The sequence below is a fragment of the Athene noctua genome, chromosome 4, assembly GCF_965140245.1.
Source record: "Athene noctua chromosome 4, bAthNoc1.hap1.1, whole genome shotgun sequence".
Taxonomy (NCBI): Eukaryota; Metazoa; Chordata; class Aves; order Strigiformes; family Strigidae; genus Athene; species Athene noctua.
The window spans coordinates 65274359-65297670 of record NC_134040.1 but is presented as its reverse complement, the minus strand read 5'-3'; the positions used below and the strand labels follow the sequence as shown (position 1 = coordinate 65297670).

The 23312-nt window shown below is 46.0% G+C and overlaps 2 protein-coding genes across 6 annotated transcripts; one reads left to right on the top strand and one right to left on the bottom strand.

Annotated features, from left to right (window-relative positions):
• The first annotated feature begins 74 nt into the window (after positions 1–74).
• On the top strand, positions 75–23312 carry LOC141960323 (putative E3 ubiquitin-protein ligase HERC4). 4 transcript variants are annotated; one of them, XM_074905595.1, is made up of 23 exons: positions 75–212; positions 3721–3853; positions 5062–5138; positions 5693–5914; positions 6683–6774; positions 7365–7495; positions 8243–8391; positions 8704–8780; positions 9095–9189; positions 10388–10447; positions 10996–11098; positions 11267–11450; positions 11778–11956; positions 13100–13198; positions 14528–14632; positions 14708–14830; positions 18018–18158; positions 18251–18417; positions 19447–19513; positions 19721–19800; positions 20841–21024; positions 21403–21502; positions 22133–23312. In XM_074905595.1, exons 2-23 carry the CDS (start codon positions 3780–3782, stop codon positions 22345–22347), a joined length of 2724 nt encoding a protein of 907 aa, XP_074761696.1. In that variant the 5' UTR covers positions 75–212; positions 3721–3779; the 3' UTR covers positions 22348–23312. The 4 variants fall into 4 exon arrangements, with proteins under 4 accessions (XP_074761696.1, XP_074761695.1, XP_074761694.1 ...); XM_074905594.1 differs by having other exon boundaries at positions 14528–14830; positions 22199–23312; XM_074905593.1 differs by having other exon boundaries at positions 14528–14830.
• LOC141960327 (phosphatidylinositol N-acetylglucosaminyltransferase subunit Y) lies at positions 16633–18103 on the bottom strand. Of its 2 annotated transcripts, none has more exons than XM_074905601.1 (2): positions 17697–17817; positions 16633–17511 (listed from the first exon to the last, which is right to left on the bottom strand). In XM_074905601.1, the coding sequence occupies exon 2, from the start codon at positions 17335–17337 to the stop codon at positions 17107–17109; it is 231 nt and encodes a 76-aa protein (XP_074761702.1). In that variant the 5' UTR covers positions 17338–17511; positions 17697–17817; the 3' UTR covers positions 16633–17106. The 2 variants fall into 2 exon arrangements, with proteins under 2 accessions (XP_074761702.1, XP_074761701.1); XM_074905600.1 differs by having other exon boundaries at positions 17225–17511; positions 17702–18103.

The following is a 23312-nucleotide window of genomic DNA, read 5'->3' as shown; positions in this document are numbered from 1 at the left end:
TTAAGCCGCGGCGGGGGAAACCCCTCCCCGGCGGCGCCGCCCGGCCCCAGCCCCGGCCCCCGCCACGGCAGCGGGGCGCCGCCGCCCGCCCGCTGACCTCGGCCCCTTCGCATCCCGCCCCGGCTGCCGCTCGGCTCTGGCATCGCTCTGGTCCCCGCTTCTCGCCACCCGCCCACCCCGAGCTCTCTGCCACCCGCTGCGGGGGGCCGCAGGTGAGCCCGGGAGGCGGGTCGGCTTCCCGCGGGAGCGGGGACGAGGGAGAAAAGGAGAGCTGTCGGGCTGCTTCTGTACATACTTGGGACGGAGCTGCGGCCCACTGCATTCGTTCGGCTTGCCTTGTGGCACCTGCCCCGGGATGGCTCCGGAGGGGTCCCCAAGGGGCTGAGGGCAGGGGGCTGTTGCCACCAGCAGAAACTGGGAATATTCCTTGGGCAGTGCTGGGTGATGCTGCTTGAGGCTGTGGGGACAAGTGCCCGGAAAGCGCAGTGCCCCAGAGCACCCTGGTGCTGTTAACCCCCCTGGCGGAGCATGGTGGGGCGGCACAGGGTGCCCTGTTCTGCCCCTGCGCTCCTTCCCCCCCTTTGGGCCTGGCTGCGCCTCACACGAGGCCGTCCAGGCCGAGGCGATGCTCAGCGCTGGTGCTGCTGGGGCCTGTGTTGGGGGCCCTGCTTTGGCACTCCGGGGCGGAGAAGGACGGAGGTGATCGGTGTCCCTTCCTGTGAAACTGGAGGATGCGGCACAGCCCAGTGTGGGTTGCCAGCAGCTTGGTGGCCCCCAGGTCACCGTGTCCCTTCCCATGTGGAGCAGCTGGGGGCTGTGAGTCAGACAGGCTGGATGAGAGGGGCTGCAAGTTCCCCACGTTCCCAGATCTGCTCTGGAGAGATTGACCTGCTCACACCCGTTCAGCTGCTGGCCCTGTGGGAATGGGCTTCCGCCGCATGCTTCCTCAGCTCCCTGGGGCCCACCGTGGGGTATTCCTCCTGCAACATCATGGCATCTGCACACATTTCCCTGGATTTCTCTGTTCCCCTCACCCTGGAAGTGCTCCGTGTTGTTCTCCTGGGAGAAGGGCTGCCCTCATAAGCAAGCACTGTGCTGCATCTGAGATGTTTGACACATGGAGATTTTTTTTGTGGTGGGTTTGGTTTGGGGTTTTTTGTACAGGTAAGTCACTGTAGAAGTGATGAAAAGGGGTGAGATGGCCAAAGTATGGACAGATACATCTGTCAAAGCCAGTTCTAGCTACGAAAACCATTTTGCACAGTTCACCTCTTTCCTCTGTCTCCTGCCAGTTGCCAGGCACCTCCCTCACAGACCCCAGATTCCTCTTGGCCAGACTGTCACAGGCCCTGATACCTCTTGGGCAGAGAACTGCAGGGTGTTTAAGGAACCTGCAGTAGCGTACCAGAGCAAGCCTTTCTGACTGAAGTCACTGTCAACAGTCCACTCGGCAGCAGGAAAAACGTAGCTCCAAAAGGAAGAAAGACATCGGTGTGCTTCCTTTCCTCCCCTCGAATCTCTTAATTTCTGTGCCAAAGAGGAGGCGAGTGCCCTTGCCTCTGCTCGGAGCACAGTTTTTCCTTCCAAGGAGGAGACGTTAGTTCATACTTTGCTGCAGAAGGACCTCTAGTGCCCCCTCGTAGCTCATGCTTCAGTGTCACAGCTCTAGCTAGGTATTTCTTGATCTTAAAGGCTTTCCTATGTACTGTGGAAAGAGACAAGGTCCCTATAGTGTGTGTAGGGAAGTGACTGGGAAAGACAGGCTGGAGTGTTCCTCCCTGGGGAGTCTGTATGCCCCAGGTTCACCGTGCTTTGCTTCTACGGCTCCTCCACATCCTTTTTTCTTCACCCCAGGGGCCTCTGTGTGCCTTTTTTGTGTGCCACAAGATGGTCCACATTAAATGCTTCTGGTGTCTCAGTAATTAATTTTACACTGTTTCAGTGAATGCCAGTAGAAATCTGTAGATTGATGTTGTGCTTCTTGGGACTCTTGTAGAGTGGCCCACCTAAATCTGTGCTTTATGCAAGCATAAAATTTTCATAAGTAGATTGAGTTTAATTCATCAGTGGATGTTATTAGGAATACAACAAAAATGCTCTTACGTGTTTTGATCCATTTCATTATTCACATGGGTATCCCTTATTTCATCTTCAAGATGGTCCTGCATGCATCAGTCCAGTGAGAAAGTGTGGGAGGTGGGGCAGGCTGGGGGGTGGCCTTTCTTGGGGTGGGGGGGGAAGCTTCCAGGGGGAAGTCTTTGAAGGCAGGTGGAGATTTAGCAGACGATAGGAGACACTATGTGAGAATGGAAGTATTAAATTCTTCTACCAAACAATGTTAGAAGATGGCTTTCAGAGGTTGATATATTTCTAAACTGGGCATTTGCTTGGTGCTTGACTTCACCCAGACAAGGAGCCCCCCTGAATTTGCGGGGCTCTTACCCAGGGAGCAGAGGGGTAGTAGGTCTCTGAGTTTACGGAAAGCTACAAAGGCCGGACACGGGCGGGTCACCCTCTGAGGTGAATAACGAAGTCAAACAATTGCCTTTTCCACACGGGAACCCCGGCATCCTTCCTCCCGCTCTGTTTTCCCCTCTCCTCCCGCCGGCAGCTCACCGAAGCCCCGGCACCTCCCGCCATTTCAGCGCCGGGGACAGAGTTCGCCAGCTCGGGGCTCCCCGAGGAACCGGCCGCGCTCGCTCCGCCTCCCGCTGCCGAGTTTCGGTTCCCGTTTCCCCGGCGGGGCGGGACGTTCCCGGGCGCTGCTGCCGAGCGGGCGAGCGGGCGATGGCGGCGGGACGGCGGCGGCGCCGGGGCCGGCGGAGCGGCCGCCCGGGGCAGCCAGGGGGCACGGGAGGTACAGACCGGCGGGAGCGGAGCGGCCGGGGAGGGCGGTGGGCGCCCTGCCGGGGCTCTCGGCGGGGGGCGAACCTCTGTATGAGCGGCTTAAACGTGTCCCGGTGCGCGGCCGTCGGGGAGGCTGGGAGGAGGGAGAGCACGACGTGGATTTCCTTGTCTGGTTACGCGTTGGGGTTAAGCTGGGGAGGTGTGGGAAGGGCGGACAGCGAGTCCCCGGGGCTGTCAGGGAAGACTTTGCTCTGAGAACCTTGCACGCTTGGCCGTCCTGGCGCTCAGACACTTGTGCTGCAGTAGGGCCACACGCAGGACACTGCGTAGATGCGGTGCCTCGGGGCCAGGACAGCACCTGCAGCCCCTCAGCTGTAGGCAGGAAGGGACATCGTTCTGCTGTCAATAGGCAAGGTGTGCATTTTCCATCATTGCTTCTCCAGTGCCTTGTGAAACATCTGACTTCAAGGCGTCCCATCACCAAGGCTGTGACAAATCTGGGGCGGTGAGATACCTCAGGAAGTGCTTTATCTCCCCGTGATACTCCACAGCTGTGTAAAAGTGATAGTGTGCTTCTGCTGATGTTTTGCTGATTGCCTTGGGAGCTGGTGGCATAGCAGCCTAAGAGATAGAGAATTGTCTTTTAGTGATTGCCAGGAGAGTCGCCTGGCATGAAACCAAGCAGTGGGTAGGACACAGGAATCCCGAGGGGCCTGAGAAAAGAAATCATACATACTTGTCTCACTTTTCACTGAGGAGCAGAAGCTCTTGGTGGAAGCAGTAGCACACAGAGATCTTGGGGAGGGCACCGAGATGGCTAAGATGCCTGCTGCCTCAGCATGACCGCCGTGCCTGCCTGTATTTGTTCTGCAGAGCACACACAGTCGCAGAGGAATGAGAAGTTGCAGTGCTCAAACCACGACGCAACACATATGCTCATTCTCTCCTCTGATGGGAAGCTTTCTGAACACTGGGCAACAGCTTCAGCTGACTGCTCTAAGACAAGGTAAGAAGCTTTCACAGGGTGGAGGTATGGATGGTAACGGTTAGAAAATGTGTCTCCCTTTTCCAAGAGACTGAGGTGTGTTCCTGTTGTAGAGAGGGAACTGGCACACATACGTTCCTAGTACCCGAAACTTTATCTTCTTTTTTAAGCCAGCAAGAATTGCACTGATTCTGAGGATAATACCAAGATCTGAGCTGCATAGGATGCACACGGGACAGGTTTCTTAAATGTAGTACGGATCGGTAGCACATACCAGAGTAATGCGGATGACTTGCAAACCACACGTGGCTTGGGAAAACTGGGGGTGAAAGACCCAAGCACACCCAGACCTTGCCACCCTCTGATTAAGCTGTGAGGTTGTTGTGATTTAACCCCAGCCAGCAACTGAGCACCATACACCCCCCCAGCCCCGCTCCCAGTGGGATGGGGAGGAGAATCGGAAAAAAAGTAAAACTTGTGGGGTGAAACAAGAATGGTTTAATAAGTAACCTAAAAATATAATAACAATAATAGTAAAGAAAAGGAATATAATAAAAAAGAGAGAAATAAAACCAAGAGAAGACAATGCAGTTACTCACCGCCCACTGACCAATGCCTGAGCAGCGATCAGCCCCTCCTGGCCAACTCCCCCTAGTTCATAGACTGATGTTCTGTGGTATGGAATATCCCTTTGCTAGTTCAGGTCAGGTCTCCTGGCCATGCTCCCTCCCAGCTTCTTGTGCACCTGCTCACTGGCAGTGCATGGGAAACTGAAAAATCCTTAACTTAGGATAAGCGCTACTTAGCAAGCACTAAAACATCAGTGTGTTAGTGACATTATCCTCACAATGAATCCAAAACACAGCACTGTACTGGCTACTAGGAAGAGTATTAACTCTATCCCAGCCAAAACCAGGACAGAGGGTAATCCTCATCTAAAAAGGGCACAGCAGTTTGCTGTGGGGTTTTCTGTTAGCTTGCCTAGGGCTGAGCCTGAATCTCTTCCAGCTTCCCATGGTGCAAACCACAATCAAATCAGTTATCCCAGCTGCAGTAGGCTAGCATAAGAGCAGGGTGAATCATTTTACAGGTCACCTATATTTTTCCATGTAATTCCTGCTAAACATGCTAGAACTTGGCGAGCAGAGGATCTTCTTTCTTTACTTTGTCTCATGGCACAGCATCTACCTGTTTTGATTTATTTTTATTTTTTCCCCTTATTTTTGTAGGCTGGTGAAAGAACTAAGAAACCAAGATATTGTTCAAATAGCATGTGGGGACCAGCACGCCATGGCACTGTCCAGAGGTAGCCTCTTTCAAAGCACACTTCTCCTCCAAATGGGAGTCACATTGTGGCAGGCTTGCGCTTGGAAGGGAGTGTTTGAACTACTCCCAGTAGCTGGTGACACCTAGTTGGCAAAGGGTGGGGGACACAAAGTGCGCTGGCTACCAGCACTGACCTTTCCTCCCAGCACCCAGGGACATGCAGCTCTGTCACTCTCCAGCTCCTGACCACTACCCATCCACAAAGGTGTGCTGTGGAGAGCAGATGTGGTCACCCCACTCTGTTGTCACCAGACCTGCTGAGTCTTAAAGTTGGGAGCACTTCTCTGGTTGGGAACTTCTTGCAAGTATGGCTTTAGGGGTGGAAACACCCTGCTTTTATTCCTGCTGTGCAGAGTCACATGAGCATCATGGGGCTGCCCCAGAGGGGTCAGAAGCAAACAGGGAGATTTGGCCACAGATGGTGGTCTCACCTGGCAGCTAGATCCCTCAAAGCAGCACAATTTTCACTACCACTCCCAAAGACTCAAGGGAGGCAGTGAGGCTGAGCTGTTTCCTTTTGTTCTGTGTGTGAAGGAGGTGAGCTCTTCACCTGGGGCCAGAACGCCCATGGACAGCTTGGAGTGGGGAGCCAAACCACGCTCATCCCCCAACCGCAGTTGGTGGAAAGACTGAAGGGCCTCCCACTAGCTCAGATTGCTGCTGGAGGAGCTCACAGTGTTGCCGTGTCACTCTCTGGAGCTGTGTACTCCTGGGGAAGGAACAGTTTTGGGCAGCTGGGACTCGGAGACACAGAAGGTAAGGAAGGACAGCAGTTTGGGAGTAGAGCAGTAGGAAGGTGTTTTCCTGGTCAGTGCAGACATGGGAGTGGCTCTGGACTGTCAAGCTCTTTTGGAACAGCAGTGGACAATAAAGTCTTTTGAAGAAGGTATACCTGGATAAGTTATTTGTTTCCGAGCTATTGTATCCTGACCGGGAAGGGCATGCAGGGACAAGGGATTTAGGGGCTGTTTTTCTACAGAGAACTTCCAGTCCTTTTATGGAGTCAACTGGATAGCAAGGGCTCTTAAAACCGTGTGTCTCAGAGGTCTCTTTCCTGTCCCATTCTCTCTCCAGGCAGCCTTGAATGAAATAATTTTATACCTCTTTGCCTTCTTTAATTCTCTGTAAACACAATGTGAGAGAAGAATTAAAATCATCCATTGTCTTCAAACTTAGAAGACCAGAGCAGAGTTGCCTTAGCCAGACAGAATCTGAAGTCAGCAGGGTCTGAATGAGTCCACACGAGATTTTGAAGCCAAATACCTTTTGGCAAGCAGATGTCAAAGTGCTGTGTTTTGTTTCAGATTGAATGTAAATGAAAAGAAAATACTATGAAAAAAAACATTATGAGAAAAAGTATGCTTATGGTGGAGGGTAGGAAACAACACAAAATCAAGTTGTAAATACATGAATTGCTGTAAGAGGGGACTGAAAGGTGCTAAACCCCCCTATTTTAGAAATCTTTCTTTGTGTGACACCCTCCCCCCCTACTCTTTCACTTTAGCAGTACCATCTTCTTTCCAGACAGGAGCTGCCCATCATACATTAGAGCGTTAGAGCACTGGAAGACTGTGTTTATCTCATGCGGGTCAGATCACACTGCAGTTCTCTCCAAGGTGAGTCTGAAGTGGAAAGTCAGCATCTGAGACCTCACCCTGCGAGAAAAGATATGCCACTAAAAGTCAGCACACGGAGAAATTGGGATGGCAATGCCTACTTCCATCCGAGTCTAAAGACGATCCCCAAGGGATGTTAACTAAGGTATTGGGGAAACCAGCCTTTTTTCAGATTCCCATCACCTGCATGCAGACTTTTGCAGGGAGATGGTGAATGGGAATCCTGGGGCAAAGAGGTGCAGTTCAACTCTCAGTATTTTTGAAAAAAAATTTTTTTTTTGGTAGCGTATTGGGGGCTTCAGAAAATGTGAACAATAGCTAATTCAACAGGGTTCACTCATACAAGTAAAATTCTTGAACAACAGAGAGTTATTCTCTGGAGTTAAATTGCTTTTTTGCAGGAGTTAAATGATTTGGACATTGCAGCGTAAGATTATGTTTGATGAGAAGTGAACTCTACCTGTGTTTGAATCAGGGGACTCTTTAAGTAGAGTCTCATATAACATGTCTTGCTTGCTCACTCTTGGTGGTGACCATTTGAATGCCATTAATAATGCAGTGGTCCTGTTGTTTACTTCTTTGTCTTCCAGGAGGGGTTGGTGTGTACCTTTGGAGCAGGAGGGGCTGGCCAGCTTGGTCACAACTCCACCCAGAATGAACTCATGCCTCGTGTGGTAGCTGAGCTGTGGGGAGCAAGAGCTTCTCAGGTTGCCTGTGGCAGGTGGGAAAGTACAAATAAAGTGCCTTCTAAGGTCAAGGTCTTAGGGGAATCACCGAAGAACAGTAGTGAGGGGAGTCACCAAGATGTTCAAATCCCTGTATCCCAGTAGGTCAGCAGTGTCAGAATATTGTCCATTCCTCATGTGAAAGGCACCCTCCTGCCACAGCCCCTGTGAAAGCAGAACCCTCAGCCCATGCCAAGCAGAGGGCTGTGAAAGATACCAGACGCCCTTGGTTTTTGCTCTTTTAAGAAATGCAGGGTGTATTGGGTTCCAAAGGGCAAAAGACTGTTAAAAGCCTGTGTCCGGAGAGTCACAGAGTTCCCGTCCACTTTGACAAACTTGTAGGTCTTTGTGATAATTACCCAGTTTCTGGAACTGAGCCAGAAAAAGTCTCCTGTCAACTCTCCTGGGCTTTGTATCAGGCTCAGCAGCATAGAAACTGTGCTTGAAAAAATGGAAGGGCATGAAGCTAGCAAGGCATAACACTTTATTTCTGTATGTGGAACCAGGATAAATCACAAACATTAGAGGATAATATAGGAAATTTGAGTCCATATATTTCTTTACTGCTGAATGTTTATGCAAGGAAGAGTCTCAAGACTTTGGTTAAAGGGATTCTTTAGCTGAACTGTCAGGGCTTTTAAAGACAAGCCTCAGCTATTCATCCTGAAAACATATCTGTAGATTTTATTCTGACTAGCTCAGTGGTATTAGCTTGCTATGACCATTCTTCTTTTTCTGAATAGACAGCACACCCTGGTCTATGTTCCCTCCTTGGACAAAATCTATTCATTTGGTTCTAACGAAGAAGGACTGCTGGGAGATAAGAGAAAGCCTCATCAGTTGATACCAATTCCCATCAATTCACCAGTGAATACTGGAAGATCCTGTCAGGGTAATTAGTCATTGCAGATGTGTACAATCTGTATTTTCTTCTAGGGAGATTCTTGCTTTCTTGATTTCATGTTTACACTGAGAGGCTAACATGTCTCATGCTTGCTTGATCATCCCAACAGATTCTAGCAATGGATAATTCCTTTGCTGCTTGATTTATCATCATGGGTAATGGCCACATAGAAACAACTTTTAGACAGACAGCTACTATTGGAGGGATTTTTTTACTGTTCCGTATCTGTGCACTGGACTCTCTGAAGATAATGACTGTCTCTTCAAATGTTCCTTTGAAAATATTTTTATTCTTTCACAGAAAATGACGTGCCACAAGAGGTGATTGAAATTATTTCAGGAGGAAACCAAAGTATTGTCCTCTGCAAGAACAACGAGGTATGTGCATATTTGATCATGGCTTCTAATTTTACCATTGTTCACATTACTACTGGAAACATTTAGATTTTCCATCCTGCTCTTACTGCACCAAGTTCTTATATGTCTCTTGAGGTTCTTTCCATGTTTACACATAAACTAACTTGTAGTGCAGTTATATATATCTGTTCTCTGGTTAATGCATCTGGATCATGCTGGATGACCATTGATTTGTTCACACTTAGGCTGAAATGTTTTTGTAATGATTGGCTTGAAAAAAAGAATCCCATCTGCTAGACCTGTAACCTCATCAATATTTTAATGATTTCATACAGAATTCCTGTTTGAATGGAATTGCCACTCTGAAGGATAAAGATGTGGACACATGGATTTCTAATTGCAGTTCGCAACACTGGGAGAGTATAAAAAAGTAAGTCAGAAACTTGCTGGGGTTTTTTACCCCTGATACATGATTTTCTCTAAAAATTTTTTTTTGGACACTATTGTAGGGACTCATGTTCAAGAATTTAGCTGAGACAGAATCTTGTACCAGCACTTCTTACTTAGGTTTTGCACAGGAAAAAGAGGTGTTGATAAGCAACAGCCCTTTGATAACCCTTTTGCAGGAACAGAGCAGATGTACTGGCTGGCTTTGGAGGTTTGTCCTCCTCCTCTTGCACAGAGCTGATGAAGAGCCAACAAGTCAAATCAGTGAAAGATTTGGTCTGCAGACTGAGGCCTTGTGCAAAAACCATAATCCAGAGTACCCAAACTACAATGCTTTGTGTGTGTCAGCATTTAAAAATTAGTGATCCCTTCTTTAGTTGCCCAGTTTCAAAAGCACTAAGTAACTACTGTGGGAAGCCTTACACTTATGGCTGAAAATTATGAGTATTTAGTCTTTTTTCAGATCTTACGTGGAAGGTTATTTTCTTTGGCTATCTGCTGATTTTGAGCATTTAAAAATCTTGGCTAATTTTGATCTAAATGTTTCCCTGGCCACTTTTAGTATGGTTTGGATCATATGGAAAGTGGTTGTTGAGAGGGTGAGAGAGAGAGAGAGTTTTCTTTCCAGATCTCAACAGGAAGAGCCTGACAACAAATTGCTTGATAAAACAGCTGCTTTAATAAGAATAGAACCAGGAATACAGGTAGTGAGTAAGTCTAACATCCCTTCAGACACTGGGAACCTAGCTTTTGTGCAGCAGCAAATGGATACCCTGATGGATTTTCCCTCAGCATGCTACAAAGATCCTCCATCTGTGGAGGGGTTCCTCCTCCTTCCCATGCGTCAGTGCCTTTTATTTTGCATAACAAGCAAAATCAGGTAATGTCCCAACCTGTCTGAAGAAGTTATCTGCATCATAACACCCACCAACATGCAGTCCATGCTGGCATGGGATGCTTGAGCAGGTTCCCTCACACGAGCAGAGGTTGCTTGCCAAAGATCACTAACTCCTTGAATGCGATGTCTTCTGCAATGCTCTCAATAAAGTAGTGCTAAGAAAAGTTTTACGTGATCAGGTGCAGACACACTTGTACACATGGTTTTTGTTCTTTCAGAATTAAAAACCTGAAGTTGCTACTCATGCTGAAAGGACTGACATTGGTTTGTTTTTTACTATCAGGAATATCAGGCGAATCTTTTCATCTGAGGCTTGCATCAACGGAAGCTTTCTGGAGAAAAGGTAGTGTACACTTACTCAGACATAACAGAATATATTGGCTGCTTTTAAACTGACCAGAAAGTGTTATTTTAGGCCACATATGTAGAGATAAGTTGTATCTGAATTTGCAAGAAGCAAGTCTGTATTTTTCAAAGCCCAAGCTAAAATTAAATTTTTTATCTCCCCAGTCCCATTGAAATTTGCTATAATAGCTCACATTCTAGCAGATTATCCTATAGTGACATTGGACAGAGGATGATAATCCCTATATGCACTACTACAGCTCCCAAAAGATCCATCATAGCTCCTCCCGGCACTGTGCAAGTTGTTTCAGGGTGAAATATAGGAAGCCTACCATTAACAGTGCACAGCCACACAAGACAGAAAGGACAGAATCAGGTCACACCACAGTGAGAGTATCTTCTTAGAACAGATGAAATTATACCAACTGGAGCTGGGGCTGAACTTCCCAAGTATTTTCTGATATTAAGATGCTTCACTATTCTTCAGCCAGTAACAAAAACCAGCTTCTCACAGCATTTGGTGTTCTTTATTTTCCTTTGTGATAGAGACAAACATTTCAAAACTTCCAAAGAATTCTCGGGTGTAAACATAGCCAAAGTGCAACATTTTTATGAGAAGATCAGCAAGAAGCCAGAAGTCTTCCAAGAGGTAAGGATGATACAAGGATTCTCACTACACAGATACTAAGGAGCTCTGGATTTGTGCATGAAACTTGGGAATTTCATGCCAACCTAATTCATAGATTATTTTGGCAAAAAATAATTGCATTTTTTACCCTTGCCTCTTTTTTTTTTTTTTTTTTTTTCCCCTCTGAAGGTGCAAAAGGAGATTGAGAAGTTGCTGCCATTATTGTCTTCCTCTCCCATCTCTCCTGAAAATTTCAGAGTCTACTTGATCTTGCCTTTCCTTCTGCAGGGAGAGGATAAGAGCTCTTACCATTCTCTCAGGCTTCTAGCACAAGCCATCACGAAGCTCCAGCCAAAGGACCTGCAAACTCTTGGTAGTGTTTTGTGATGATAGAACTGAATGATTTAAATACTTGGTCGTTTTCAGCTGCAGAGCAAGAGTTATTATCACTGATGTAATTTGTTCTAGAATTCAGCCTGAAAAAAATACTTTCAGTAGAAGTAGAAACATGAGGACTATGCAGCAAGACACAGGAAAAACAGAATTCTTAGTTTGAGGTTTCCTATTTTGTGTACTGCAAAATTAAGCATTTTTTGGGTTTAATTCATTTGATAAAAAGAGAAAATGCAGCTTCATCCAGGAATTGCAGTCATTTCCATGTTACCTGTGATGGATACTTCACTGGCTGTTTTCTATACAGAATGCCTGTGGTCAAATCTAGAAACATCCTTCTTCAAGAAGCTGGTCACTCTATATCAGAGGGTTTCCCAGAAAAGCCTCTTTCAATTTCACATAGAAGTCGGAACCAGCCAAAGAAACCTCTTCCACCTGCACCCACATGAAACAGTGACTCTGCAAATACTGCAGATTCTTTACCAGGTGAGAAAGTGTTGGGATCCTGATGAGATAGGATGTATCAGTATGAGTATTTTAATCTTTTTTACTTGTTGAATTCTCTCTCTGGGTTTCCCTCTTAAAAGGGAACATGGGACCTTGTCATTTGACGTGGCTTCGGGAATCTCATTGGCTCTACACCAGCATAGCTTTGGAGGAATCCTACTCTTGACTTGTGCCTGTCTGACCCTCTAGAGAAGTGCAGAGCTGAAGCGCGTCACAGCCCCTGGCAGGGGGAGGGATGCTTTCAGTGGTGTGAGGAGTGCATGCACTGATGTGTACAGAGCTACTGATGTGGTATCCATTGTGTAGCATGCTCATTCCCCTTTCTGCTGGTGAGATCCCTCACCCCAGCAACTGCTCAAGTTAATCATTTAAAAGACAACCCACCTGCTTGGCATGTCATGGCTGCCACAGTAAAACTGCAATGATGCTTTAAGAGCCCGTTACCCAAGAAATTTTCTGGGACAACAGAATTAGAGCATCTTTAGCTGCATACAAATGGAAGACAGAGGGCAATAAGTATTCTTGACAACCATCCTTTCTCATTCTGAGATGTTCAAGTTTCAAGAAAGTCAAGAGCTCAAGCATGCACTTCCTGTGAATCAGAGTGACCCATTAAATTTTACTCAGAATTTAATATCCTTTTGGCTGAGAATGCAGATTTGGGCCTCGAAGTTTAGACTCTTGAATCTGTTTCATCCAGAAAAATAAACTGAAAAGTGCAGCAAGCCTACTCCTCCATAAGTGGTTCCATCATTTGGAGCTTTACATGTTCACTGTGTCCCCAGAAATTGTATCTTTGCCAGACAACAATTGTGAATGTGAATAGGGAACATCAGATTGTCCTGCAAAGTAGGACAAACATACCTTTCCTGATGGAGTCCTGTTAAGGGCTCTTCATTGTAAATGAAAATTACTCTGCTGCTAGTTTATACATGGTTTTCTGAGACTTCTCACAGTTGAGTGCTGTGCTACTCACAGCACTTCTACCCTTCCACTTCTGTGCAGAATCTCAGAGCACTTTCTGCAGAGAGCCCTGTTACTCCTTAGTCCTGCCCTGCCACACAGATGCATAGCTCACTAGATCTGCTGACACCCCTTTTCATATCATATGTATCAATACAGGTGAACTCCAGAACTGGTTTCAGAGTACAAGAAAACAACTTCTACGTGCCTCAAGTGAAAGCAATTATAGAATTGTGTTTCATCCTAAATTTAAAAGAAGTAAGTATAAAATCTTACCAGCAGTGCGAAGCAGGATTTTTTTTCTGTTTTATTTAAATGAGTTGATATATATGAAAGTCAGCTCTAGACTCTAGCCTAGTCCATCTCAAAGACAATGCATTTTCCCTAGCCCTCCATCTGTTCTAAATTACTCAAGCCATTTACCATCCCGGTATTTTGGCAGCTACAATAGTGCCTTTCCTGAGATGACCCCTGGTTCTAAGAGTTGGAGCTGTCCTCCAGTATCTTAAGCAGCAATATTTGCTTTGAACTGGTGATCAGTGTGAAATAGCACCGTGAGGGATGGTTGCTATACTTCTTGTTACTCTGGATTTTATTATGTTTAACAGAAATATTGTGAGGTCTCTAAACTTTTGCGGAGAAATCCTACTAAACATTTCTATTTACTTACATCTAAAAAAACCCTCATGGTACTAAAAAATAATCTGTGAAATGGTTGATTTCTTGAGGACATGAAGGAGCGAAAATTAGCTACCAAATGCAATCAGTGTCACAGGAAGCAGCCTGAGGTTGTTTAAGGGTCGTTTAGATGAGATGTTGGGGGATATGGTGTAGAGAACTTTGTAGAGTAGGGCTGATGGTTGGACTAATTGATGCCAGTGGTCTTTTCCAACCTGAATGATTCTGTGAAATGGAAATGTAGATAGTAGGGGCTTCCTTAGGCAAAAAATGTGGTTATCTGGCAACTTGGCTGGAATCAGCAGGACAACTGCCTAATTGTTTCATAAGCTTTCATTTGCTGATGTACCAATTTTGTACCAATTAATCAGAGCAGAGGAGGAGGAGGTTTGAGCAGCAGTATAGAATCAAAAGCCAAATAGGACTTTACCTGAAGTTGCTTACTTACCACACTGGAGGTCTAACACTTCGAATTAGATTATTTTGTATACCAACATCTACTTTTGGTATTACAGATAATAAACCCAACAGTTTTTAACAACAGTGTACCATAACATGGGTATCCAGGACACTTTTACTATGTGTTTTGGTTTAGCTGATTTATGGAAGATGATATTAAAATCACTCTCCCTGTGTTTTATTCTTGGGGCACTGTAACACAAGTGTCTGCCTGCACAGACAGTTCAGATGCCTCTGTCAGGATTTCCCACTCACAGAAATGTTTAGAAGCTGCTTTTAGAAAGTGTGCCTCTGTTGGTGTAGCATTCATGTACACAAGAAGCGCATGTTTCAGAGACACAGGACTTTGCCAGGGTACAGACTGGCAGTTCAGTCTGCACACGTACCCCTGAACTCTGATTTTACAAGAGAAAATCAACACATCTTTTTCTTTCTTCTTTGTCATTTCAGATGGCCCTGTGGAAGCTGACCAAATATCCATGCATCTTTGACATGCATGACAAGATTGCCATTCATAATACAGAACGCAATGCTCTATCCAGCCCCTGTAGTGAGGTAAGTTTTTGTAAATTTTTTTACAATTCAGAAGAGAAAAATACACTTCTAACAGACTGTTACTTCAATCTTCAGATAGCCTTGATAGTGATGGAGCCAGAACACTGGATTTTTCCAGTCAGAAGACAGTACCTTCTGCAAGACATATGGACCCATTTAAATAATGCATCAACTGAGCATTTCAAGAGGATCTTAAAGGTAAGAAACCGAACTGTATTATTTGTTAGCTCTGAATATATTGCTGCATTGCTCTTTGGTTTTCAGTGTTACTGAAGTATTGGTAGAAGGGTTTCAGTGTTCACTGAGCATACAACAAAACAGCTAGTTATCAAATTCTTATAAAACATGTTCCACAGGGGTTGTAGAGTAAATCTGGAGGGCAGTATCTTACATTCTTACTCCAGGTAGCCATCAGGCTTTGTTGGCATAAGTTAAATGCAAGTGGCAGTGCTATTTACTGTGAAGGTTGCTTTAGGGTAATGTAAGAGAGTTGCTCAGGAAACTGGTAATTGACAAAGTCCATTACTATGACTGCTAGACTGGCTTTAAAGACTCTAGACTAGTTTGCTATAGGTGAAAAACCTGGTGGCTGGGGATCCAGCCTTAAGAGGCCAGCAAGTGACACAGCCACAGAAGCCGTTTATTTCACGGAGATGCTGCCTGAAGGAAGGATAGTGCCAGCAAGAGATGAAAAGCTGATTATAATGCTGCTGTCTCCGTGTTGCTTTAGTCTGTGGTTTCCACACAAACCCAAAGGTTCTGACAGCTGTATTTTTTTGGGGTATTACAATGCTAGCCCAGTCCTGCAGGAGATGGCTGATGTAAGAACAGGGCACCTGGCCAGAGCGGAGCTCAGCTCGGGGACCATGTGCCGTATTGGTCACTAACACAAGGGCCATCAGAGTCTAGCACCACGCTGGTACAGCAGGAACCACCAACCTCAGTGCCCTAGTACCCAGTTCTGGTTCTTTTCAAGTGAGCCTTCTTACCAACCAGAGCTGTCAAAGCTTTTCCTTCCTGTACACTTAGGAGAAGAGTGACAATGGCTCCTAGAGCTACTTCTCCTTCCCCCTCCCTCTCTACATCAGCTGAAAGCGGTATTTGTTTACAGCCTGTGCTCTGTACTGTGCTCTAGATCTGGAGTCTATCCACTGATTGTACAGGGAGTCCCAACAAAGAGCTGCACGTAGCTGGAGTCAGGTTTTGAATACACGTCTTGCAGGCACTGCCTTTCACACTGTGCATCACAGCATTATTTGCCCAGCAGCACCCTGATTTATTTGACTGCATTGTTAGTATCCCACCAAGAGACACTCAGGTCTGCAGTATTTACTACTTGATGCTGCATTTCTGGATTTTTTAGCACGTAAAGGACATTCATGTGTTTGTGTAGCAGATATACACCACCCAGCAGCAAAACATAACAAAGAAACCCTTGTAATAGGTTATCATAGCATTAACCTGCCCCCTTGGTAGCTGTGTCCTGTGAAGACATTTTGTCAGTCAATACTGAGAACACAGTTCTTTGCACATGACACCCTCATAGTGGTCTGTCACTCCATTCTCTAGTGTTGCTATAAATGAAAACAGGAAAGGTTGAAGTATTTAGCAAGAGTATCTGCTGTTCCCTGTCTAGTGAGGATAGCGCTAAGCAGAAAAATACTCTGCATACTTAAACAGCACCTGTAGCTGCCAACTTGGCTACCAAATCCTGGACTCTGTTGGTGTTGTTTTACCACTAACCTGTCAGAAGATGCCTCTTTAATGAAGATGACCCAGCCTGCCTATCAAACTTGGGCACTAAGACACATTTAACAAATAGTACCGGGACATGCATCTCCTAAGCAGACACTGGAATATGTTGGAGGCCACCCTAACAAAATCCCCAAATGCTCAAGTACATCTTTTCCCAAGTGCTCTCATTTCCCCACAGCAAGCAAGCAGCTACTGGACATACAGACATGGGTATCGTTCAAGTAAATGTCTTCATTTAACTCAAGTTTTGTTACTAAACATCAGCCTAATTTATTTTACATTCTGACAGTGAGACAAATACATTTCAATACACCTATCGGTTCAAAACCAAACCAAACCTTGTAATTCAAAGAGAGATTCGTATCACTGTATGTTGTCATTGCTTGTTATTTAAGATCAGTTAGTCAGGGTACAGTTCTTCCGCAAAAATGATTACCACCTAGAGGATTTTCATTAGTGACACTACAAATGCACAACACTCTTGAAAGGACACGCTAGAAGGAATTAGTGCTTCTTGTTGTTCCTCCTCTTTATCTGCCTTAGCAGTAATTAAGTGATAGGCTGCTGCAGAGGACTTTATACAGTTCCAGATACTACTAAGAAAATGACAACAGTCACCAGTGCCAGAAGGGAACTCTCTCAAATCAACTGCAATACCTGATGAGATTAAATAAACCGTGTTGCTTTAGAGAAGCCCAGAGATTAGCAAATGCATCGTACTAGTTGTGCCTAAAAAGCTTAATCCCCATCCAGGTCCACAGGTGGAAAAATACATAAACTGGTATTGTGATAGGAAGGAGGAGACTGTAGAAACATAAACTGCTTGTACTGGTGCAGCCCTGTGGGAAGGTTTCATCTACGCTGGCTGAGTAAAACAAGCCTGCTAGGGACAGGAGAGGAACAAGTACAGTGAGCGTGGGCAGGGAGGGCAGCATGCCTCCCCCAGCCATCGGCCCCGCTTTACCACTGTCCTGGGGAGTCCTCAGGGCTGCTTCGAGCCCTCAGCAGGGGGCTTCTTCTGAGTGGTCCTGGCAGCCTCTGGGACCATGTTCGGGATGCCGTCGATGATGGGGTATGCAATGCCCAGCTCCTCGTTAATGAGCTCGTTGGTAGCTTCTTCGTACCTGCCCAGGCAAGTCAGGGGAAAACCAACAAACAAACAAACGGAGGAATAAATAACCCGGGTTTGCCCTCTGGCAGCCCTTCCCGCCTGACCCGGGGCGGCAGCAGCAGGCCAAGGGCTGGCAGCGGGAGCTGCTCTCCCGCCCTGGAGGGCCCGGCGCGGCCCCCGCCCCTCACCTCACCTCACCTCACCTCAGCGGCCGCTTGGAGAGCGGGCACACCAGAAAGCGCAGCAGCGACGGCTCCAGCGGCTGCGGCCGCGCCGAGCCCTGCCCCTGGCAGGGGTGCTGGCCCTGGCCCTGGCCCTGGCCCTGGCCGCCGCTCGCCGCCCGCCGCAGCAGCAGGGCCGCCGCGCCGCGCAGCATGGCCGCTCCTTCGGTCCGCCGCGGCCCGCGCCGCCTCCGGTGCGCCCGCCAAACCGGCCCGGGCCGCGCTGCCGTGCGCGCACAGCGGTTCCGCTCCCCGCTCTCTTTCCCCCGGGGTGCCATGGGTGTCTCCGGGCTCGCAGGTGTCGTTCGTGGGCGAGGCGGGCGTGGACGAAGGCGGGATGTCCCAGGAGCTCTTCAGCGTCGCCGCCAGGACCCTCTGCCAACCCAGCACCGGCGTCTTCCGCCGCTTCGCCTCCGACCTGGCGTGGTTCCCCAGCCAGGTAAGGGGCCCCGCGGCCCGGGGAGGAGGGGGGGCCTTGCTCCCCGGGAAAGGCAAGTCACGGCTTTCTCTGATGGGTCTGCTTTCCACCAGGCCCCGAGCGGTGAGCACACCTTCTACCGGATCGGGACGCTGCTTGGCATGGCCCTGTACAACGGGCGCATGGCACCCTTCCCCTTCCCCAGGGCGCTCTACAAAAAGCTGCTGGGCCTGCCGCCCGCCCTGGAGGACCTGGAAGAGCTGTTGCCAGCCACAGGCCGGTACGAGCCGGGCACGGCCCGGGCGTTCGCGGGGAAGCTACGGCCGAGGCGGGTCTCCTAGCTTGGCGGTGGGCACCGAGGACGCCAAGGCCGTGTTCGGGGTACCCGGGAAACCTATGTTTGACATTGCGGAGCTGCTAAAACCTACAGATTGTCAAAGTGGCCCTTGTGCAGGGCACGGATGTTGCTGTCAAACAGAGGCTGGCATCGCCAAAATAAAAAGTGAAGCCCTGTGGCTTAGAGGGGGTCAGATTTCTGCTCCACGTGAGCTTATGTTCACATTGTGAATATATAGTTCAAAGCATTTTGAGCTGTAGCTCAGACATGGAATAACTAAGCACCCAGTTACTAATGTTGGGTTTTTTTCTCCGATTTGGTAATTATCTATTTCCACCATGTTGTTAGGCACAAGCACAGTACTGCCATATGCTGCAGTTGTGCCTGTGTGCAGAGTTTCCACACGCTGGGAAAGTTTCAGGCAGGTACAGCAGGGAGAGGTGCTACTGCCACCAACATAAAGCTTCTAGGCCCCTGACGCCCAGCTTTCCACACAAGTGCTAAAAACAGCCAAAAAGATGAGAACTCCTTCCCATGAGCCAATGATTCCCTTGAGGTGCAAAAAAGTCCACAGTAGACTGAAACGTCAGGTTGCCTGCAATACTTTGAGAGGTGCTGCACCACCCCAAACCAGTTCTCCCAGATCATCCCACTAGATGATATCTGGGAGAATAAGGCTGTGGACCAAGCCCACTTGCTGCTGAAATTTGTGTAAAGTTAGCCCCACAGGGCGTGGGGGTGAGCTTGCCTGGAATCCTTTGCAGAGAGGGCATTTGCCCTCAGCTCACAACAGCAGCAGGACATAAGTGTATACATCAGTTTAGGGCCATATATGAAGGTTCTCTGAGAGTACAGGTGTTCTCTATAGATGTGCATTTAAATACTGCTTGTCAGAAAATGGTTTTCAGTGGAATTTGAAAGAGCATTGAATGGTCGTGTTTCTTCTCTGTTTTTTCCCTTGTTTTTCAAAAGGAATCTTCAGGGAATTTTGGATGAAGAATGTGATCATACCCTTGAGAGCCTGGACATGGACTTCACAGTAAGACACTATTGTGCCATTCCGACGTGCTATGCATGTACTCAGACAAGACAGTGTCCCACTGCAAATGACACAACTTGTCTGTAAACTCAAAACTAGTAAGAGTGCTATGTCAGGCCCTGCAGAAAGAAAGAATAATAGATGTAGCACATATGTATCTGTCATATATAGATGTAGCATCCAATATGTTTTTATTTATTTGCATAGATAATGGAAGAAGGAGATTCCATGGTTACTGTTGAACTTAAAAAAAATGGTGCCAACATTCCTGTCACTAAGGATAACAGGTTGGTTTTATTTTTCTTTTTCTTACTCTGTTGTCTTGTTACAAGTGTATGAAATACCGTATCTGCCCATCCCCATATACTCTTAGAAAATATTGAACTTTGGCATTGTGCTGTTGGTCTTGGTCCAGTAGGTTGTATGCTTTTGGTTCTTGCTGTACGTGCTGCATATGTGCCAGACATTGCCAGTTTTTGCAAGCAGTGGACAAGAAGGGGATCCTTGGACATCCTGGCATGTGCATATACAGAGATGCGTGGCCTTACCAGGGAAATTTCTAACAAATGTGTAAGATACCCCTGAACAGTACTTCCAGGGAAATACAGATAACTTGTCTGGGAAATCCAGCTATAGGTACACCTTTATAAGGTTTTTTTACGAGCAAAATGTTTCCTGCATAGTTATATATATGGAGTGTATCTTGTATATAACAGAGAAGGAGTAATCTATCAATAAGGTGTATCAATATTAACTTCAGCACAGGGTACAGAGAGAAATTCTGTGGCCTGAGTTAGAGATGATCTGAGGACCCCATAGGGATGCAGGAGAGGGCTGTTTAGGAAGCTTGAAGTACATTTACGTTGAGTTGATTGTACAAGTACAATGTCACTAAACAAATCCCCATTACAAAAAGAAAGAAGAGTGAAGCTGTACTGATTAGTAGCTGTGCAAATATTTATTTTGATTTCAGGATAATTCTTGGGCATTCAGTGGGAGTTTTGCTGACTTTACACCATTTAAGTCTGCTAGGTTGCATCTTAATAGTGAAGTGTCTGATAGGAATTCACTGGAGTGTTCACACAAAGTTCAAGGAGTATTATCAAAATGAATCCATGTTGGCCAGCATTCTCTTTTATTTGTGATGATCCTCCCAGCTGATTCCATGAATAAAGAACTGCCAGTGATGACTGCTCTTGGTAAAGACTGAGTCCTTACAGTAGAGCAGGTCATACGGGATAAAGGAATAAGGAATAAAGTTCTCTATAATTCTCCTTTTAAAAAAGCACCTATTGCATGGCTTGTTTGATTCAAAATTTATTTGCAGGAAAGAATTTGTTGACTTGTATGTGAATTATGTGTTCAATGAATCGATACGGAAGCCATTTGAGGACTTTATGCAAGGGTTTTCAAGAGGCTGCCCAGCTAGAAAGTGGAAGATGTTTCACCCCACAGAGCTCCAGATTGTTCTCCAGGGACACGCAGAATTTGACTGGCATCTGCTAGAAAAGGTATCAGATACAAGCACAGTGTACTTCTGCTATATCTGCTTAGCATAAACTCCTTCTGATGTGTTCTTTCATTGAGTGCATAGGTCATGAACAGAAGAACAGAAGCTCAAGGGACTTTCTCTTTTTTTTGGATTTGTGTCATTGTTTTGAGTCTGTTTCTATTCTGCATCAGGTACAAGGATATAGGGAACTAAAATCAAGTCATAGCTCAAGGATATATGAGTCTTTGAAACACAAATGAACAAGCAGATTCCAGAAGTTAAGAGGGTTTGAATATCTATGAACAGCATTATAGAATTTATTAGATAAACTATTGTTGCTTTAAATCAAAATGGAAATAGGATTAACTGGCCTATTTTGTTTTTATCTCTTTGACAGAATGTGACGTACAGTCAGTATAAAAAGTTAGATCAAACCATCAGGAATTTTTGGACTGTGTTTCACAGACTCCCAGAAGAAAAAAAGAAAATGTTTCTTGGTAATATATAAGGCATTTTAAACTTTTCATAGCCCTTTTCTCTCCCCCACAGCACACATTTTAGATGCTTGCACATGAAAATACTATAGTTCCAAACAGCTTTTTGACGTGTTCCCTCCGCTGCTGCATTTTCTAGTGAAAACCACAAAGAAGTGACACAAAGAAATGCACAGACACAGCTCTGACCCTTCTCACATCCCTTGAGGCTTGCCTGAGTGCATCTGACTGCCTCGAACCTTGCAATTATATTATCCCTTACTTTTGTGGTTATCAGTTCTTGGTCAGAGGCCTCAACCTGGGTGAGCAGACTATGTTGACATAAGCAGTTCAGCTTTCTCAAAGGATCGCAGAAGCTAGCTCATCCTTTTTAAACATAGAAGGTCAAACCTAGCCTGGCCTTTCTCATCCACAAAGTCTATATAAGTAAAAATAAAAGAAGACTTACAATTATTATGAATCAGCAAGAGACTTTATTATATTTAGGTACAAATTCAACAAAGCAAGATAATTCACTTATGGAAATGGCCATATTTTTACACTAATTCACCACCATGAGTTTCATCCTCTGATAACATTATCTTGGTTTTTTTTTAATTTGCTAACTTGTTTTTGTTTTTCTCATTCCTTCAGCTTTTTTGTCAGGATCTGATCGAATCCCCGGCTATGGACTGGAATATTTTACATTTTGTATTGCAGATCCTCAAGCAGAAAACCCAGATGAGGTCTATCCTTTTGCCAATACCTGCAGCCGCATTTTGTTCCTCCCCAGATACAGCAGTAAAAGAATACTCAAGAAAAAGTTGCTCTGTGCCACAGAGCATAATGAAAGTTTTGGTTTGTGCTAACTCTTGGCCAGGAGCATTTTAAAGCAAAAAGAACCCCAAACAACTTTTGTTTCATGTGTCATGTTTTTCTCTGCCTTATTTTTACTGCACTTTATAAACACTTGAGTGTGTGTATTCACTGAGATTTTATATTGATTATAAAAATGAGCTTAGACCAGATACCTGATTGTTAGATTATAAAGTTAGGAAAGAAGACTCCTATTTAACATGCTTCCAAGAGGCACGCTGATAAGTATATTTACATATACGTGCATCCTGTCAGCACTGTGCTGGTCTTGTTTAGTCAGTAAGCTTTCAGCAGCAGGGATTCTGTGATTTGTACATTACCAAACACGCAGCCAGTATATGCTCAGCAGTCATCAGTGCAAGAGGAAGTTAGTGTAAAGTTTTCGTCTGTATTAGTTAGGGATTCTTTTGGGGAGCAACTGATGCTAAGATGACTGGCATGTTCCTGCAGGCTGTGAATTGAAGGAGCAGGCTGTGCTCACCTGGATATGGCCTTTGACTGTCTGAGAGTAGTTCTTAGTATGAGGATTTGAGACTTTGTCAAAAGCTGTATTTCTAAAGCATTAATGGACTTTTAATTTTTTAGTGTGATAGCACTGTGATATTTGTCATGTTTATATCTTTAAGGAGATGTTTGGCAATTAAACAAAATGCTAGGCTTGCAGAACAGCTCTGTGCAGAACCCTGTGGACGAGGCTCGCCGGGCTGCTGGAAGCTCATTGTTGAAACTGCGTAACACTGGCAGGATATTGACAATGTCAGGCAGGATGTAAAGTCAGGATGTGTATTTTTCTGTATATTTTGCTTTGTGTAAATATATATATATGTAGAGAGAGACAACAGTCATTTTTCAGCAGTCTTTCCTTTGGTGTGTTAAATGTGTCAGTGGACGTACATATGTAAAGAAGACTTTTACTGTGTTGAATTAGATGGTGATTGATTAAATTTCCACACCTGTA